At 37.1% G+C, this 21,062-nt stretch overlaps 2 protein-coding genes across 7 annotated transcripts in view; one reads left to right on the forward strand and one right to left on the reverse strand.

Annotated features, from left to right (window-relative positions):
- DCP1B (decapping mRNA 1B) overlaps positions 1-21,062 on the reverse strand; it is a 75,080-nt gene that overhangs the window by 29,042 nt on the left and 24,976 nt on the right. For all 4 annotated transcript variants that reach the window (XM_036758700.1, XM_036758697.1, XM_036758698.1 and 1 more), the window contains one exon: positions 18,789-18,916. In XM_036758700.1, the coding sequence (XP_036614595.1) occupies positions 18,789-18,916 (128 nt within the window). The remainder of the gene's footprint in view (positions 1-18,788; positions 18,917-21,062) is intronic.
- CACNA1C (calcium voltage-gated channel subunit alpha1 C) overlaps positions 2,956-21,062 on the forward strand; it is a 1,048,429-nt gene continuing 1,030,322 nt past the window's right edge. For all 3 annotated transcript variants that reach the window (XM_036758696.1, XM_036758693.1, XM_036758694.1), the window contains exon 1: positions 2,956-3,377. In XM_036758696.1, coding sequence (XP_036614591.1) covers positions 3,125-3,377 — 253 coding nt within the window. In that variant the 5' untranslated portion in view covers positions 2,956-3,124. The remainder of the gene's footprint in view (positions 3,378-21,062) is intronic.

A 21,062-nucleotide genomic window follows, 5' to 3' on the forward strand; every position in this document is an offset into this window, starting at 1 on the left:
ACTTCTAGGGCACTAGAATTCCAGGGCTGCTGGCTCCTATCCCTGAACTCAAGGGTTTTAACCTCCCTTCGAGCTTCCTCACCTGGTTACTCTGAATATCCTACACTGCTAAGAATAGAGACCTAAGAGTTTCAGTCGTCCTTTAAGCATCTCTGGTCAGAATGCTAGCAGACTTTGCCTTGCTAACTTGCCTTCTTGTTGGCTTCCCTGACGGAAGGGTCTTGCAGGTTTCTGTATTCCTTTTGGTGTAGTCCTGTGATGAATGAGAAGGCTTATTGATGTTTCTCTTTGGCTTTCTTAATCATTATTCAATCTGGCGCCCCTTTTAAGATTTTTGCTGTAGTACAGGTTGAAGAGCTAGGACTCTATATGATCCTTTATGCCACCATCTAGACCGAAGGTCCATCCTCTCCCTTTTGATACCATCTCCTTTCGGTCTTGTGATACTCTTCTGACCTCTCTGATTTATTTTTTAGTTTCTTATCCTCCGCCCCTTTCCCCTCCTCCACTTCCCCATCTCAAGGTTTTATTCTTGGTCCTCTGATCATCTCTCTACATCTCTCTTTCCTCTGGTGATCTCTATACAACCATAGCATCAACAATCACCTCTACTAAAAGTGACACCCGCGTCTTTATGCCTACTATCAAGGTCTCCCTAGAGTTACAGTAAAATTTTTGCAATCACTTGCTACGTATTGCTACCTGGATGTTGTGCCTTCATCTCAAACACAGAGGCAGTGTAGCATAGCAGAGTGCTGGACTTGGGAGTTAGGAAGACATAGTTTCAAATCCTGCCTCAGGTACTTAGCAGATGTAGACCCCAAACAAGTCACTTAAGCTTTTGGTGCTACAATTTCCTCATCTGTCAAATGAGGGAGTTGGACCAAATGCCTGTGAGGTCCCTTCAAGCTCTAAATCTGTGATCCTATGTCCAAAGTTAAAGTGATCATCTTCCCTATTTCTGTTGATTCTTCCAACATTATCTCAGTTATGCAGACATAAAATGTCCAACTTTAAAAAAATTTTCCTTTTACTATTAACACCCCCCCCCCAGTTAGCAATATCTCTCATGTCACCCCTCTCCACTCACATGGCTATCACACTAGATTTGGCCTTCATTATGTTGGTGTATATTATAAGAGCCTCCTAATTGCTCTTCCTTCTTCCCTTACCAAATCAATCCTTTATACTGCTGCTCAAATAATATTTCCTAGTTACCATCATCTTATATAAATTCTCTAATTGAAACTCTTCAAGGGTCCCCAAATACCTACTGAATAAAATATAAACTACTCACACTGCCCTTCAAAAGGTCTATTACAGTCTGGTTCCAACCAAATATTGGTTGATTAGCTCCAAACTATCTTTCCATTATATTTCATATTCTTTCCTCTTCATATACACATTATTCCAGAAAATTGGAATATTTTCTGCTCCTCCTCTCCCCCCCAATTCTTGTTATGTCTGTTCCTGTCTCTGGCCTTTTGCCTACGTTATCTCTCATGCCTAGAAATGGCCCCAAATTTTTCTTCTCCATCTGTTGGAGTCCCTCCCTTCCTTCAAGGTCAAAATCAGGAGGTGCTTCCAGTATGAAGCCCTTCCCAAACCTCCAGCTAAATGTGGTCTCTTAACATCCTCTCCCTTGAATAAATTATTTGTACACAAGTCTTCATCCTTGCCCCTCACCTCTACCAATTAGTTTGTGAGCTCCTAGTTTTATGGAAGTCCAAGTTTTACAGAGCAAATCCTTTTATTAAGGGGATTTGTTTTGTGAAGTTTGGATTCAGTCAAAAGGCTATACTTGAGGACCTAGAGGGCCACGTGTGGCCTCGAGGTCACAGGTTCCCCACCTCTGAAGGAACAGAGGCAGCAAGGGTGTAGGACAAGTCACTTAACCTTCTTTGCCTCAGTTACTTCATCTGTAAAATGAGTTGGAGAAGGAAATGGCAAACCATTCCATTATCTTTGCCGAGAAAACCCCAAAATAGAGTCATGAAGAGTCGGACACAATTCAAAATGACTGAACAAAAAAAGGAATAGGATCTCTGTTATATCTATCTTTTTAGCCCTGGGCCTAGCCTAATGCATTCTAATGGAAGGCACTTAAATGTTTGTTGAATTGAACTGAATTATAAGCTTTAGGCTACTATTCGTGGCATCTGACATGAGGAACTAGGCCTTCATCAGGGAAGATGCCAAGAAAACTGTTAATATACACCAACAGAGCAATTTGACATTGTCAGTACCATAGCATAACTGAAATGCAGATTTGGGAAAGGAAAACGCTAGGAAAACATCTTTAAAATGTCAAAAGGGAAGGAGGGAAAACAGGATTCCTGGAAATTATTTTAAGATATGGAGGAGACTTCTCCACAGCAGGAAACACTTTCTGGCTATTCAGCCACACAAGATAGCTAAACAGCAACATAGCTTAATATTAAAATGACATAATCTGAAATAATCCTTTAAATTCTGAGTAGAGTTTAATATGAATATCAAGTTTAAGTATCAGGAAATGGCAACCCAAACAGTTGGCCCAGTGCTAGGCAATGGAACATATTATAGTATAAAATAAAGAAATGAAATGATTCAGGATCATCCTTGCCCGGCCTCACCTCAACAACAAAGTATCTTCATGACTTGAGCAAAATCCCATCAGGACCAAAGTAGTGAATTTCATTAATGTGAATTTAATTAGTGAATTAATTCTAAAAAACTCAACTGAATTTTTCTGCCAAGGCCTCCACACCTCTAGACAAACTTATTGCTCTTCCCCACAAGAGGTTATATCAAACTAGCTGGTGGTGGTGTATAAAAACCAGAGCTCCTCATGCCTCAGGAAAGTGAGGAGCTGACAGGCTGACACAGACCATAATTTCATACTTCAATCCAAGTTTTCTTTGGATAAAATTGATCTGACTTTAGCCAGACAGTGGTCATTACAACAAAGAAGGGAAAGGACTATGTTGTAAAAGGATAAGAATGAAAAGACCTCTTTTAGTTAAAAAAATTATTTAAAATCATTTTTTATTTAAGAAAAATTTTTACAGCAGAAAATGGTAATGTTTACAGAAACATAAGGAAAGTGGTCATGGAAACTTCTGCAGATTAAGATGTGACAGACATGTTTTCCATGTTTTTAAATTTTGAATTTAAAAAAGGTCCAAAACAGAACTTAATTTTTTTTTTAATTTCAACAAAGCAATCACTGATACTGGGAGATATTTGGACATTTACAATGTTTCAAGCCTTTGTAAAGTCAACCACTCCTGCATATCAAACACTACCTAGTCACCTTCCAGCAGAAACAGAGGGGAAGTTTAAGGGCACTTTGGTGCATGAAGCTCAACTCAACTGTTTCTACATCTCACATGAAGGTAAGAAAATCAATAATGACATAAAGAATAAGAAAGACATGCTGAAATTTGTTATAATGTATCTTACTGATATTTAAACATATAAATAGTATGACTAGATGAACATTTCTTTGCATTTACCTTGGTATCTAACACAGACTTTCAATAATATTGATGTGTGAGGCTTGAAGTACTATTATCGAATGAAGTTCTGCCAATAAACACATGCTTTGTAATATGTTATGCTATAGAAATTCTCAGGTCGAAGATGTTAAGTTGGCAGCCTCAACAGGTAATATAATATTAAGCATTTATTTAAATTAAAACACTGTTTCTACTTCTCTTTTAATTATTAGGTAAAGGAGATGGAAATTTTAGGTCTTCGGGGAAATTTTAGAATTAGTCTTCAAGTATGAATTCACACAGAGCCAAGTCAGTTATGATTAGGCTGGTGATTTTGTTTTTCAATTCTTTTCTGTTGAAAATATAAAAATATTCAAGTTGTTAAAAGAACATGCAATTGATTTTTAAAGATCATGTAATCACAAATATTCATTTGTCATCATCGGATTCTTGGTAGTGTGACACACAATTTAATCAAAAGTTCTTAGAAATTTACTTATAGTTGTGTATGCTCCTTACAAGTATTTCTTGACCTTGATCTTGATTACATTGATCATAATCTTTTAAAACATTTTTGTATCCCCATTACTTAGCACAGTGCTTGACACACTGTAAGCACTGCCTGCTCTATATTTTACCCTGAAGTTTTTCAGTTCCCAATCTTTAAAATGAATCTTTAAAGTGGTCTGTTAATTATTTAAAAAGGATCAATGTTGCTGCTTATGTAATTTTAAAGGATATAGGCACATTCCCCTGTAGTTAGGCAATGGATAAACTACAAGTATTGGAACAGGAAAAATTTTACAGGATATCACAGGTTCCTGTATTTTGTGATGCTCTTTTCTTTTTTGACAATATTGCCAAAAGCAATTGGAAAAAAGGATTCTTGGTTGGCATAAGACATCAGTTATATTTTTGTAGTTCTTTTTTTAAAAATCTAGGATCCAAAAAAAAACCCAACTGAGAACATGGCAGTCAAATTTAAGAATCCCTAGGTCTTTGGATTATCAAGTGGGAAAAATGTCTTGTTTTTTTTTCATGAGGAAGCATGTAGGATGGACATCTTAATATAAGAACAAGGAATGCTAAGTCATGGATATACAGATACATCTCTCTCTCTCTCTCTCTCTCTCTCTCTCTATTGCTGTAGAGGGGGAGAGAGCGCAGTCCTTGCTGTTGTATTATTTCTTAGCTCATTATATTTGTTTTAAAAATGTGAACATAAAGAGGACAGTCATTGTGTACACACAGATATAAGCACATACGCCTACAGAGAAAGATATACTGCACTTACAAACATATAAATGCTTAATAAATAGTGCCAACAAATGTTAATAACAATAGTACAGTAAAGTTATTCCAAAAGGCTACAAAGTGTTTCAGAAAGTTCACAATGGCCAGTGGAATGGATAGTCACATTTTTAAATGAATTTAGCTTCCTTAAAATTGACTAGGATCTATTTACATAACTTGTCATCTTGAAGGGAACTTGAATTACTTCTAAAAAAAAGAACACGAAGAAAACTAAATAAGCTTCTGTTAATCGGCTTCTGCCTTCTTGCTACATATGCCTATCTTATCTTTTAAAGGATGTCTGGAATTCCCAGTGTTGGCAGTACACTTGCAGCAGTAAACGTTGAGGTCAATTGTTATGTTGCCCATCTATGACAGCCATAGATGGGAAATGAAGGCTATGCTTGGCTAGAAGCATGCTGAATTTGTACTACCAGCCCATCCTGAATGCTTTGTACCGAGTGCTTTCCCTTCAGCACGTTTTAACTAATGCCTTTAATGTATTGTTCTTTCACTTCTCTTCTGCCTTAGTCTTACTGCCCAAACAGGGACATAATCTAATAAGATATAAAACCTTTACTGGCCAGTGGCAAGCAACATAGCACTGTTATCTTTGGTCTCCTGGTCTGTTTCTTTTCACATGACATAGAGTTTTACTATGTCTCACAAATCAGCATTCCCATGATCTTGAAATATCACGGGGTTAACAGTAGATGTGGTAGTTGTTGTTTTAAGGATAATTCATATCCATGAAAACTTTATTTAGAAAAAGTGGTGGTGAAGTTGAATATATAGTCTAAAGAGCAACTTCTCCCTTTCTAAAACTCGCTCTCAAAAAAGTATAAGAATAAAACAAAACTACCAACTCAGGTACTTAACTAATTTGGATTAAATTAGCATTTATTTTAAACCCTAAAAGATAGTATTTTCAAAAATGAAATATGTATTTATTAAACATTTTAAATTAATACCAAATACAAATCACGTCACCAAGCCTACCTACTCTGCGTAAGCAGCCAAAAATTGAAAGCTCACGGTTTGAAAATATCCTCAAGTAAAGGAGGTCAGATTCTTCATCCTTCCATAACTCTATACTATATTTAACACTGCTCTTCTAATTTCTATAAATTTCCAGGGAAAGCCCTAAAGAAGAGTATTCAGCAATTATCTTGACATTTAATTTTTTAAGTTAAAAAATGTAATCTAAATACTAAGTTAGATACAAGCAATCTATCTCCCTATTTCTTATCTAAATTATTTTATTTTATCCATAAATGTATTGACCACTTTGACTAAAAGATCATTCATATATAGAAAAATCTTCTGGATTACTAACAGCTCACAGCGTTTAAAATTTTACTAAATACTTTTCTGAACAATAATCCTAAGAGAGATGTTGCAAGTATTATTATTCCCTTTTTCTAGATATAGAAAGAGTCACAAGAGTCAGAAAAGTGTCTCAAGACCTTTGAACAGGAAGTTATTCATAAGACTATGACATATAACTAAAATCTAAATTTAAATTTAGAGTCAAATACAACAAACACAGAACTGTAATGAGGATTAACACAGAGTGAATTGCTTTATAGTACTTTAACTTCAAAATGGAGTTTTATCAACTTTCAGAACAAGGAGGCCAGCTCAAACACAGAGGAACTAGTTCAACAGGCAAACTGCTCCTCTTTCTCTTTCAGTTCTAAAAAGTTTGAGATAAAACACACACACACTAGAAACCAAAAAGTGATCTACTGATCTGACTACAGGTAGAACATTCTTTTATATTTTTATGGACAACTATCATGGAATCTCAGAATTGGAAGGGACCCTCTCATCCAACTCAAGAATACTTTCTGTAAAAAAATCAATAAATGGTCAACCAACCTTTGTTTAAGATCTCCAGTGAGGGAGAACAGTCAACCCATTCCACTTCTGGACAGCTCTAGGTGTTAAGAGATTTTTTTCTTATAACAATACTATATTTGTTCATGGTTCCTAGTTCTATCCTTTGGATCAAACAGAAAATGTTTGGTTCCTCTCCACCTGACAATCATTCATACCTAAAGACAGTTCTCAGGTTCATCCCCAAAACACCTAAAATATTCTCCTCTACAACCTAAATATTCCCAGTTCAGTTTCTTTAATAAATCTATTAAATTCAATAAGCTTGAAGTACCTACTTCTGCTGATCACTGTGCTAGGCAGAAGGGGTACAAAGACAAAAATCAAACAGTCCCTGCCCTCAAGTAGCTTACATTCTACTGGGGGCAGGGAAAAAAATCAACACATACATAGAAAATTAAATAAAAATATATATGCAAAGTAATTTCCAGAAGAAGTGCCCTAGTAAATGTATTCCAGGAATAGTGGACAGCCTATGCAAAAGCATGGAGATGGAGACAGAAGGTTATATATAGGGAACAGCAAGCATTCCAGTTTGACCAGAATGAAGAATGGGTGAAGGACAGTAACATATGTGCAATAAGCTTAGAAACGTGGACTTGTATGGCATGATCTCAAGGTCCTTTACCTGCCTAGCTGTACTCCTCTGAATACTTTCCTTCCTAAAACATGGTATCCGAAATTGAACACAATCCTTCAGGGAACACAAAAACTTGAGCACAGTACAGAGAAACTACTACCTTCCTAATCCAGACATTATGCAGTTCTTAATTTAGATAGTGCCTTGTATATACTAGGTACTTAATAAAGGCTGTTGAATTCACTTGAATTCGCCAAGTGGCATTGTGGATAAAATTGCTGGAATTGGCATCAAGTCAATAAGCATTTATTAAATGCTTCCTATGTGCCAGGTACTAAGATAAGCTCTGGGAGGACCTTGATTCAAATCCTGCCTCAGATACTAGCTGTCTGACTCTGGGCAAGTCACTTAATCTTTCTTTGCCTCATTTTTACAATCTATAAAATAAGGTATTTGGGGTTACTGGCTTATGAGGCTCCTTCCAGTTCTAAATCTATGATCTTAATCCTAAGAATTTATGTATGCTACATCTTTGTAATGTGAAGAGAGAAAATTATAAGGATATTAATCTTATACACAAAACATTTAAAGCCATTAGAAAGCTTCAAGAATATTTTAAAGTATCCTGGAATTTGGAATCTATTCTATTCTACATGAAAACAGAAAAAGAAAATCCAAAACAGAGAATTTGACTTATTTAGAAAACATGAAACTGGTGAGTGGAAACAGTAAATGAAACTTTTTAGTGTAGATTCAACCTGTTAAAACACTTACTAGAAAGATTTAAATAAGACAAATTAAAGGCAAAAATGTCAATAAAAGTATATTGTTTCCCAAACTATAAAATCAATGTTTTAGTCCAAGGAAATCAAATTTCTATTTACCATTTCCTAAGCATGTCTAAACTTTCTTTGCCTTCTGGAATATCATATTCCAAGCCCTCTACTCCTTCAAAGTGTTAGCTGCTACATCTTGGGTGATCCTGACTATGGTTCCACAGTATGTGAATTATTTCTTTCTGGTTGCTTATGATATTTTTTCCTTAACCAAGAAGTGCTAATTAGACTGTTGGTACTCTCAAAGACAGATCTTGGTCCAATGACCAAGGAGTGAAGATTCTATTAGAGGAACTGAATCCTATCAATACTGATAAGTAAAGGGAAGTAGAAAGTTACAGCTGGATGCAAGGATGGCTCACAGGTACTCTTTGGAGGAAAAGAAAGGAGTTAGTAGTGTGAATACTACTAAAAGTTACAAGAAATATTACTTTAAGGGTTATACGGTCATTGTGTATTGTAGCTTTTGCTAAATCTTTAATAGATATTTTGACTGATACAAAGTAATATCAGTAAGTCTAGGTCTATGCCAAACATAAAACAATACACAACTATACCTATACTGTCAGCAGTTCAGTCCCCTATCCCCCCTATTTCCTAGTGGGTACCTCACATATCATTTGAAACAACTCTAAAACTATTTTCATAGCCATTATTGATCTAGATAGACGAGAACTAACTCTAACATATAAACATATATATATATACATATAGGTGATGTCTGTAGGAACCAATGTCAATTCCATGTGTGTCTATTCTTAAGCTGCCTCAGCAGTACTTTTGACATCATGTACCTCAAATGAGTCTTACTCAGGAAAATAAATTCAGTCATATAGTCTCAAACTATGAAATGACCAGATATTCAAAAAATGAAAGCTTGTTCTTTTTAAAGTGCAAATTTTGCTCAAATGAAAATTAGAATTTACAGTTTAAGACAGAAAATTAAGTAAAGTGCTCAATCATCTGGTATAGTAATTTCCTAAAATATTGTAGATTATGAACGTATGATCACTGAAAATTTCTAAGAACTTAAAGAACTATTTCATGGTAGCAGTCTAGTAAATGAAACCACCTCAACCTGACAGGTTGAAGGAAAGGTAGCCCAAGGTTTTGAGTCTGGGTCCTGACAATAACAATCTGGCACAGCTGGAGAGAGAACATTGGTCCTAGGGTCAGGACAAATCATGCCTCAAACAATTAAGGGCTGTGACCTGGTTAAAGTACTTGAACTCTCCATGCTGCAGTTTCTTCATCTGTTAAATGAGGAAACTGGCATTCACAACAGTCTTCTGATGTCCCTTCTAGCACTAAGTCTAAGATCCTCTAAGGGTAGCTGGTGGCAAATTGGATAGAATGCTGGGATTGGAGTTAAGAAGACCTGAGTTCAAATTCAGCTCTAGACACACATTAGCTGTGTTAACCCTGGAAAAGCCACTTCACCAGTCTGTCCAGTTTCCTCATCTATAAAATGGGGATAATACTATCTCCCAGAGCCATTGTAAGGATCAAATGACATAATATTTGTAAAAAGTGCTTAGCACAGGGCAGGCATATAGCACATAGTAGATGCTATATAAAAACTTATTCCCTTCTTCTTCCCTTGCTCTACCAATGCAGATCAGCAACTGCTCTGAAACGTGAGTCTAAGAGAGCTGGCTGAGGCACTGATAGGTTAGGAGACTTATCTAGGGTGACAGAGCTGGTATAGGTGAGTGACAAGACTTGAACTTAGGTCTTCCTGATTCTGAAGTTGGTTCTCTATCAACCAGTATATTATTCTCTGTTTTGCACTACATGAAATCCAAGGGAAGGACATTCCTGCTTGAGCATATCCCAGAAGGTTTCCAAGAAGGGGTGGTATTTGAGTTAGGCTTTAAAAGATAGACAGAAATTTAAGAGTTCTCTTGGTCAGAATGGAGGAGTGATTGGCAGCAGAGTGGCTTAATTCTTACAGATAGACTAGCAAAGACCAAAAAAGTATAATAGATCAATAATGATTAAGAAATAATAGAAAATAAAAATACATAAATATCTTCATCCTACCAAATTGGGACAAGGAAACAACTCTGAAACCTGCAGAAAATAAGCATGAGATCCCAGAGAAGTCCAGGCAAATGCAGTGATTTGAGGTATTCTAGTGCAAGAAAGGTAAGAGACTTTAGATATCAGGAACCTCAAGTGGCACTGTGAACCAACATATTTTTGGTACCTATGGAATCTTTTCTCCTCTCTTTGGGGTACAGATCTAGTAGTGGTATCACCAGGTTGAACAGCATTCATAATTTATTTCTGAGCAAAGTTCCAAATTGCTTTCCAGAATGACTAGACCAGTTCAGAGCTCTACCAACAATGCATTAATGTACTTGTTTTCCCATAGCACCCTGAACATTGGTTATTTTCCTTTTTTTGGCAATTTCACCAATATGATGGGTGTGATGTAAAACCTCAGTTGTTTTAATTTGCATTTCATTATTAGTGACATGGAACATTTTTTTTTATATGACTACTGATAGTCTGGATTTCTTCCTCTGAAAACTTATCACATTCTTTCACCAATTATTGACCAACTATATTTTGATCACATCCTTTGGTCAATTAAGAAATGGTTTTTATACTTATAAATTTCAATCAGTTCCAAATACATCATGGAAATGAGAGCTTTATGAGGGAACCATGCTATAAAGATTTTTATTCCTAGTTACCTGCTCCCCTTTAAATTACAGCTAAATTAATTTTATTTGTACACATACTTTCAAATTTTACTTACTTAAAATTGCCCATTTAGTCTTTTTCTGATTCCCTCTATTCTTTGGTCATGGACTCTTCCCTATCCATAGATCTCAGAAGTAATTTTATGATGCCCCAGTATCTAAATCACACACCAATGTGGAGCTTATCTTGGTATACAGTGAGAGATGTTGGTCCATGAATGAATGAATGAAAAAAGCACTCATTAAGCACTTATCATGTGGAAAGCATTGAGCTAAGCACTGCTGACACATAGAAAAGTAAGATAGTTCCCTTTCTCAAGGCTCACATACTAATGGGAAAAAGAACACAAAACCTTTTTTAGGTGCAAATCAGATGAAAAGAGCCTATGGTCCTTAAGGGGCAGCAGAAAAACAGATATTAATGCCTCCTCTTTAATGTCATTTCCACTATTAAACTTTAAAAAGTTTCATATTGAATCATTTGTCAATGCCAAAGATTTTAAGTGGCAACAATTTTCTTTTCTAGATCTCCAGTAACTTTGGCTGTAGCGCATGAAAGAGAAGTTGCCAGGCTGTATCTCCTCAGGGATTGCTTTCTAGGGTACTGCTAGTAGCAAATCATCTTGAAGGTTACTACTTTGTAATAGTTTGAAATTTAGTGTTTTAGCCTCCTTAATTTTATTTATTATTTCTCTTGAGATTCTTGACCTTTTGTTCATCCAGATGAATTTTGTTGTCTATTTTAGCTCTATGATTATTATTATATTATAGTCCTTTGGCAGTCTGATTGGTATATCACTGATTAAACAAATTAATTTAGGTAGTACTAACATTTTTCTCATATTGGCTCAGTCTACCTATTTTTATAAAGAGTGTTTTGTAACTGTATTCATATAATTCCCATTTCCTGTAGTTCCTGGCAGAGAGACTCCTAAATATTATACATTCTTAAAGTTATTTCCCTTTTATTCCTGCTGGATTTTGCTCAAAATATACAAAAATATTTATGTGGGTTTGTCTGTTTTGGGGAGGGCAGGGCAAATGGGGTTAAGTGACTTGCCCAAGGTTACACAGCTAGTACATGTGTCAAGTGTCTGAGGCCAAATTTGAACTCAGATCCTCCTGACTCCAGGGTTGGTGCTCTACTCACTGCACCACCTAGCTGCCCCATGTGTGTTTATTTTACATCCTGCAACTTTAGATATATTATTTAAGTTATTGTGTCAATTAATTTTTTAGTTGAGGTTCTGGATTTCTCTAAATAAACCATCGTATCATCTGCAAAAAGTGTTAATTTTGTTTTCCCTCTGACAATGCTTGTTCCCTCAATTTTTTCCTTGCTTTATAGCTCTAGTATTTCCAGTACTATATTAAGTACCTGAATAGAAATTTTGAAATACAAACACAAGAGTAAAGAAAAACCTAAAAAGGTAAATACATCTGAGAAACTGAAAGGGACTATAGGACGAGTAGGCAGTGAGGTGGCACAATGGAAAAAGTCAGGATGGCCTGGAGTCAGTAAGACCTGGGTTCAAATTCCGCTTCAAATACTTCTAGCTATGTGACCCTGGGCAAGTTACTTAACTGTTTGTCTCAGTTTCCTCATTTATAAAATGAGCTGGAGAAGGAACTGATAAACCATTCTAGTATCTTTGCCAAAAAAAAAACTCCAAAAAGGAGTCACAAAGTGCCACTCATGACTGAAAATGACTAAACAACAACAGTAAGATGATGAAGAAGTGTATGCATTCCAATAGGAAAAGAAAAAAGTACCCCTCAAACCCCTAATGTCTTCAAGTGTCATAGCGGCAGGTAAATAAAACAATCAGATGCTGTCAGGACAGTTTTGTTCTGTTTTAATGATTTTTAAAGTAGAATTAAAAAGGATGGGGAAAGGAATACAAGAAGGAAGGAGATGAAACTACCTATTTCACAGAATCAGTTACTTAAGAAGACAACATGGGGAAGGTGGGAGTCACAAGAACCTTACTTTCCTCTGAATTTGACCTAAACAGAAAGAATTTGGCTTAAAAATACATTAAACTAAATAAGAAAATAGGTAGGAACGAAGGAAGGGGAGGAGGTTATGAGGGAAGGAAGAATCTGGATGGAATTTGTCATAAGCAAAATAAACCCTAACTTTGGACAGCAGATTATGAAGGGAGGATTAAAAGGTTTTTTGACTTATCATGTTCTTCTAGGAGACCTCTAATCCTTAGGTTTCCCCTATGTCTTCAAGATCAATGTTTTGCTTGTGTGGAAACTGTGTTACTGCTTTTTGTTTCTCTTCCAGATTATCCTTCACTTCTGTGTATTTTCATTTGCAATCAGTTATTCTCTTGGTGAGACTTACCACATGGATTCAATGTTTTCTATTCTGTCAATTATTTCTGTCACATAGGCCACATGTTCTATTTTCACAATTCTTATTTCTCTTTTAAGTCATTTAAGAACATTATGCTGTGATTCTATGCTTTCTTGGGAATCCACAGGATCCTTGGCCTAATTAAGAATCAATTGTCCTTTGTTTTGCAATATTTATTTATAAATATCTGGACTCTAGCTGATCTGGATGCCATTTGCCCTTGTGTTATTAAAACCTTTTCTGCTGGTTTATTTGCTTATCTTCAAAGTCTTTAACTGAGTTTTCTCTTCTTGAGATTTTTGGTAATTTGTCTTTCTTTCATTAAATTCTCCTACTGCTCACTATCTGACTCCTTCCTCTTTGATTACGATTTCCCTGGAGGCTGGAACTCAAAGCAGTCTCACCTTCTTCCTACTTTGTAAAATTCATGTTGCCTTGGCCTCAGTTTCTGGTCCAAGTGACTTCTGGGGAACAGAATTCGACTCGGCTGGATTCTGGGCCCTTTCTCTCAGGCACAGTAGACTGTAAATATAGTCATACACAATGATGTCCTATTCCAGTTTTCTCTGTTTCTGTTTCTCAGGGTTTTTTTTTTTTTTTGGCTGAGCTATGTTATACACAGAGCACTGCCTCATTGCTGTCTGAGTAAGAACAATTTCTGCCTTTTGGTTTTCTGAGGCACTGAGAGGAGGATAGGTGTAGAGTTAAGTTTTGTTTCAAGCCCATGAATTAGCCTTTGCAGCCTAACCAAGCATGGTTGGAGGTGAGGTGGGGGAAGAGGGTAATGAATGACTGTGTTAGGGGTTAAGGATTAGCATCCTCTGATGTTAGTTCAGCAAATTTTTACCTCAATAGGGATTCTTGGTGTCCTAGATCATGGAGAAATTGTTATTTCTTGTGCATAATTCCTACTTTGGACATGTTTGAGAAGTCGTGAGGATCACAGAAAATGTCTAGTCCTCCATGTTGTTTGGTCATCTGACCCAGAAGGGGGGAATTAAAAGAAAAGAAAAAAAGGTTAAATATTGTTGATCAGAGACTAGAGGAAGGGAAGAAAAAAGGGGAAGTGAAATAAATTGCTTCAATTACAGAACAGTAGTATTGAATACTCCTCTCTCGTTATCTTCTTTGTGAAAAGGAGGGTAGGAAGAAGATAAGAACTAGGAGTATGACAACAGGATGGAAGGAAATACCCAGTTAACAATCATAAACATAAAGGAATACAATCATCTATAAAGTGGAAGAAGATAGCAGAATAGATTAGAAAGCAGAATGCATCAATATATTGTTTGTAAAAAACACCTGAATCAATCAGAGTTAAAAGAAGGGGGAAAGGGCAGAATATGTAATACTTCAAGTGAACTTACAAAAAGCAGAAGTAGCAATCATGATCTGAGACAAGGAATAGGAAAATTATACATGACTGAGATAAACTACATTGACAAACTATGTTTAAAGGCACCGTATGCAATGAAATAATATCATTACAAAACATGAATGTGCTAAATGGCATAGCATCCAATGAATTAAGAAAAGAATACGGAAAAGGCAGACAATATGAAGGTTAGAGATTTGAATGGACTTTTTTTCAGACAGATAAATCTTAAAAAAAAGGTTAAACAAGAAAGGAGTTAAGGTCCTGAATAAAATTTTAGAAAAGTTAGATATGATAGATCTCTAACAATTACTGAATGGGAATGGAAAAGGAAATGCATATATCTCATTACTATGTGGCACATTTACAAAAATTGATTATGTATTAGGACATTAAAACCTAACAAAAACGTGAATTAGCAGAAATGATAAAACATAAACTTTACTGACCATACCCAATAAAACTGTATTCAGTGAAGGGCCTTTGAAGACAGGATTAAAAATTAAGAGATTAAATTTGTGAGTCAAAGAATAAACAACAGAAACAAAAAATTTCATAAAAGAAAATGACAAGAAAACAATATACCAAAGCTTCTGGAATGTGGCCAAAGCAGTCCTAGAGAGATTGTGGATCCTAGATTCTATGAAAACATTTTTGGGATTAGAGATGCACAACTCAGAATCATGTCTAGACTCTCCTACCCTATCCAGGATTGGGAACCCTAGAGTCCTAAAGGGATTCTATGAGAGACAAACTATGCAGGTAGAGAGACAAGTACAGAATATACTCTGGACCCTAGGAACCTTCAAGGTAGTCCCAGAACTCCCTGTTTGAGTTCAGCAGTACCCAAGCCCAGTCCAGCCTAGTCTGAATCTTCTTTGAGGGTGGCTGCAGAAGAGCAACTTTTGGGATATTCTGGGTAGACCTAGTATGGCACTTTCTGCCCAGCTGGGAAAGGGCATGATGCTTCCTCAAATCCATGACTGTGACTTGAACTCTGCTCTGGAGGGAAGAGCCTTGGAGCAAAGCACTCTAGGAAACAGTCTGAGGCCAGACTTAGCCTAGCAGAGAAAGCAGTCACAGGGAGCTCTAGGCATGGTCCAACGAATCGCCACAGAGCCAGTCCAAACTGTGGGAGGAAAGCAAAATTCAGCCCAAAGAGCCCCTGAAATCGGTAGTGGGAATGCAGCACAAGAGTAGCCTTAAGCCTTGCATCAGGAGAAGGACCTCAGGTTTTCCTATAGCAGAGACAGCCTGTGACAAGAAGGAGACTTCAGGCAGAGCCCTGGAATCGCCCGAAAGGTTGATCCAGTCTGGAACACTAAGGAACTATTTAAAAGATTCAGTTTCAGAGCTTAACAAAAAAGAAGGCCTCCCATGAGCAAACCAAGGAAAACTCCAGGCACCATGAAGTAATATTTTAATTTGAGAAACACTTAAGGGATGAACCCCAAAGACGATAGCAACTTCCTAAGTCAAGGTAAAGTCTCAGAAAAAAAAAATGTCCTGGCTATAGACACTTGAGGATTACCTAGAGGAAATTAAACAAGAGATTCAGAATGGAAAAGCCAAGGAGGAAGAAAGGCAAAAAAAAAAATGAAGCTTTACAATAAACAGTGGAAAAACTCGCTAAAGAACTGAATGCTCAGAAAATTTTAATGGACTAGGAAGAAAACAATTCAATAAAAAAATAAGAAATATCAAAACAAAATCAAAATAATAAAGGAAAAAACAAGAAAATCTAAGCAATATAATATTTTTTAAAAGTTGATTTGGACAACAAGTTAAGGAAAAACAATCTAGGAATTATCAGATGATCTAAAAATTATAATCAGAAAAAAGTCTTGATACCATATTTTTGGCAATTCTAAATAAGAATTGCCCTAAACTCTTAGCATGAAAGAGTAATGTGAAAATACAAAAAATCTACTAGTCATCTCCTGAAAGGTCAAAATGAAAATTTCCAAAAACATCATATACAAGATTCTGAGAGTTTCCAGGTCAAAGAAGTACTACAGGCTGCCAACAAGAAGGAGTTCAAATACTCAGTTTCCTTTGCTGGATCATTATTCATAAAATGTTCCTTGACTGTATCCAAAGGGTCTGTCTTAGGCCGTCTTCTTTTCTTTCTTCATTCTCATTTCATGACCTCATCATCTCACATGAGTTTAATGCTGATGACTCCCAAATCTAAATTTCTAATCTTAGTTTCTCCAGAGCTTTAGTTACACATCATCAGTGGCCTACTAGACATTTTGAAAGCAATTAAGCACTGGGGGATACAAAGAACGGCAACAACAGCCTCTGCCCTCCAAAAGTTCTGAATGTCCTGTGCACATCTCAAATCCAAAAAGTTCAAAAACTGAACTCATGATCTTTTCTTCTCTTCTGAACTTCCCTGTGTTTGCAAAAGGGCACCACCATCCTTCCAGGCACACAGGTTCACATCTGTGTCATCTTTGCCCTTTTTACTCTCATCGAGCCCACTGAATCTTATTTTTATTCCCATAATATTTCTTGCATCCATGCCCTTATCTTTACTCACATAGCTGCAACCTTAGCTCAGGCTTTTATCAACTTTCAATTAAACTATTTCAATAACCTATTAATTAGTTGCCCTGTCTCAACGCTCTCCATTCTTCCATCTGTTCTTCCCTGAACTGCCAAACTGATTTTCCTACTGTGCAAATCTGATGTCATTTACTTATTCAATCAACTACAGTGACTCCTGAAGATCAACTAGAAGTCCTCTGTTTGATATTTAAAACCCTTTACAACCTGGTCTCAACCTACCTTTTTAACCCTAATTGAACAATATTTCCTTCCACACATACTGGGTCCAATTAAACTGGCCTTTTTGCTGGCTCCTCATATGTAGCCTTCCATCTCCCACTTCATGCCTGCATATACTATCCCCTCACTTTCATCTTCTAGAAGCCAAAGTTCCCTTCAAAGTTTAGCAGAGTGGTACCACTTTCTTCCTGAAGCCTTTTCTAACTGGTCAGATATTATTGCCTTATCTCCTCCCTCCCTCCCAAACTGCCTCTTTATCTGTTTTGTACCTATTTATGTGTAGTAGTTATCTGCCCCAGTTTAAATGCAAGCTCTTTGAGGGCAGAGACTCTTTCCACTTTGGTCTTTATATCCTCAGGGCCTAGCACAGTGCTTGACATATTGTAGAAACTTACTGAATTCACGTTGATTGATTTAATGATTAAGAATTCCTGGTGAGGAGCTTGCTCTACGAATAAGGATAAGCCCCTTCTCTGCAACAGAGATTTATGTAGGGCACTGAGTGACTTGTCCAGGGTCACAGAGTTAGTATATGTGAGGTGGTACTTGAATCCAGGTTTTTCTGACTTCAAAGATAATTATCTATTGTCATGTTGTCTTTGGGAATTCTCTAAAGCATTTTAAAACCCTAATTGTTTGGACATATACACCAAAATATTTATAGGAGCACTTTTTGTGGCAGTAAAGAACTGGAGCAAAGTAGATGCCTGTTGACTGGAGAATGACTACATAAACTGTGGCACATGAATGTAATGGAATATTACTGTGCTATAAGAAATCATAAATATCATGAATATAGAGAAACATGGAAAGATTTACATGCACTGATGAAAAGTGAAAAAGAGCCAAGAAATAACTACACAATGACAACAATGTAAATGGAAAGAACTACTACATCAGTAACTGATAATGAACGCGGCAAAATTAAAAAAAGACAAGCTCGGCTCCAAAGAAGAGATAAAAGAAACTTCCCTCCAACTTCTTGGCAGAGGTGGGGGGACTGACAAGCATGGAACATGACTTGTCAACAAATCTTGTATGATCTTAACATATGCATGAGAGATTCCATGTTAGAGAACTTTCAGGGCTGTGTTTTGCTCTGCTGAGTCAAATGCTTTTTTAAAAACTTACTTTATTTATTACTATTTTATAATTGACAAACACAATGTGGTCTACACAGTTGTAAGGATGTATCCTCCTGTAGAAAAATGTTTGCTAAAGACTACCTGTTTCCTTCTGATATTTTCATTGAAGGTATCCTTGATATATATGTATAGCATTCTAATAAAGATCAAAAAGATGAGAAAACAAATCAGGTAGGCATTTCCTAGGTTAACCAATGCTGACCATCTGAACCAGTGACATGAAGCAGTAAAGGTTTCTATAGTGCAATTTAAAACGCACACTAGAATGTCAGAAGAAACAACAACTACTCGTACGTTTTGAGAATTACTCACATCTGGCATTCCTATATAGAAGAAAAGGATCCTGAAGTTGGAAATCCAGGTCCTTAGTGATGGGTTCAGTCCTATTTTCCATACTCAGCCTATTCATAATGGTGAATCCATGTTTGGGAGAAGCTGACCTGAAAATTAACAGAAGAAAAAATTGTTAAAAGCTGTTATAGAGCAGCTTTACTTTAGCAATTCACAAGCTTTTTGCTTCTATTCATATAACTTAACTACAGATCAGTTCTTAACTTTTCTGCATGTCATGGATCCTTTGGTCATCTGGTAAAGCATACAGACCTCCTTCTCAGAATTATCTTTTTAAATGCATAAAATAACATATATAAGATTATAAAGGAAATCAATTATTTTGAAAAAATTATGTAGTTTTCCCCAGTCAACTTTAAAGACCCTTGAAATCTATCCACAGACCCCAAGAGCTCCATGAATGCCAAGTTAGTAACTCATGCTTTGGATAAACCCTTTTTTCTTTACCAATATTTCTTTGTCTGTACAACTATAAAGCAGCATTTCATAATTCTTGGTGTTTATGCTCTAAAACATTTGTAATGTAGCACTTACTTTTTGTGTCACTCATTTGTTAATTAATACATTCCCCTGAAAATAATCTTGTATCATTCAATTTTGTATGTGTAAGTCCTGCTTCCCTATTTTCCCAAAGATATAAAATTTTTATGAAAATAACCTGCAGAGATGGAGCCAAGATGGCGGCTGGAAAGCAGGGACTAGCGTGAGCTCCCCGCCAAGTCCCTCCAAAAACCTATAAAAAATGGCTCTGAACCAATTCTAGAACTGCAGAACCCACAAAATAGCAGAGAGAAGCAGGGCTCCAGACCAGGACAGCCTGGATGGTCTCTGGGTAAGGTCTTTCGTGCACGGAGCTGGGAGCGGAGCAGAGCAGAGCCCAGCGTGAGCCACGTGGACCAATCAGACCAGGAGCTGGGCAGAGCGGGCCCTAGCGCCCTGAATCAGTGAGCTGTGGCAGTTGCCAGACTTCTCAACCCACAAACACCAAAGACAACAGAGAAGAACTGCAGAACCCACAAAATAGCGGAGGGAAGCAGGGCTCTAGCCCAGGACAGCCTGGATGGTCTCTGGGTAAGGTTTATCCCACATGGAGCTGGGAGCGGAGGGGAGCACAGCAGAGCCTAGCGTGGGCAGCGTGGACCAACCAGACCAGGAGCCGGGTGGAGCATGACCTAGCACCCTGAATCAGTGAGCTGCAGCAGTTATCAGACTTCTCAACCCACAAACACCAAAGACAACAGAGAAGGTTAGTGGGAAAAGCTGTGGGGGGACAGAGTGAAAGAAGGAGTTCACAGTTCGGTCACCGCCTGGGGCAGCGGAGGTGGGGCAGCTACAGAACTTCAGCTACAGTTGCTTCCTGCCCCAGGCCCACCTGGTGGGAGGAATTAAGTGGCAGATCAGAGCAGGAGTGAAGAGCCTGCTGAAGATCTAAGTCCAGTCCGGGTTGGGGGTTCTTGGGGAAGGAGGAGTGCTGGTGTGGCAGAGCTGGCGCATCCCCCCAAGCTTGGAACATAGAACTCTTCACTCTACAAGTAGTCATACCCTGTTGAAAAACTCAAGGGTCAAGTAAGTTGGCTGGGAACATGGCCAGGCAGCAAAAACGCACCCAGATTCAGTCTCAGACTCTGGAATCTTTCTTTAGTGACAAAGAAGACCAAAACATACAGCCAGAAGAAGTCAACAAAGTCAAAGAGCCTACAACAAAAGCCTCCAAGAAAACATGAACTGGTCTCAGACCATGGAAAAGCTCAAAAAGGATTTGGAAAAGCAAGTTAGAGAAGTAGAGGAAAAATTGGGAAGAGAAATGAGAAGGATGCGAGAAAACCATGAAAAACAAGTCAATGACTTGCTAAAGGAGACCCAAAAAAATACTGAAAAATATACTGAAGAAAACAACACCTTAAAAAATAGACTAACTCAAATGGCAAAAGAGCTCCAAAAAGCTAATGAGGAGAAGAATGCCTTGAAAGGCAGAATTAGCCAAATGGAAAAGGTGGTCCAAAAGACCACTGAAGAAAATACTACCTTAAAAATTAGATTGGAGCAAGTGGAAGCTAGTGACTTTATGAGAAATCAAGATATTATAAAAGAGAACCAAAGGAATGAAAAAATGGAAGACAATGTGAAATCTCTCATTGGAAAAACCATTGACCTGGAAAATAGATCCAAGAGAGATAATTTAAAAATTATTGGACTACCTGAAAGCCATGATCAAAAAAAGAGCCTAGATATCAT

This window comes from Trichosurus vulpecula, chromosome 5 (genome assembly GCF_011100635.1).
Source record: "Trichosurus vulpecula isolate mTriVul1 chromosome 5, mTriVul1.pri, whole genome shotgun sequence".
Lineage (NCBI taxonomy): Eukaryota > Metazoa > Chordata > Mammalia > Diprotodontia > Phalangeridae > Trichosurus > Trichosurus vulpecula.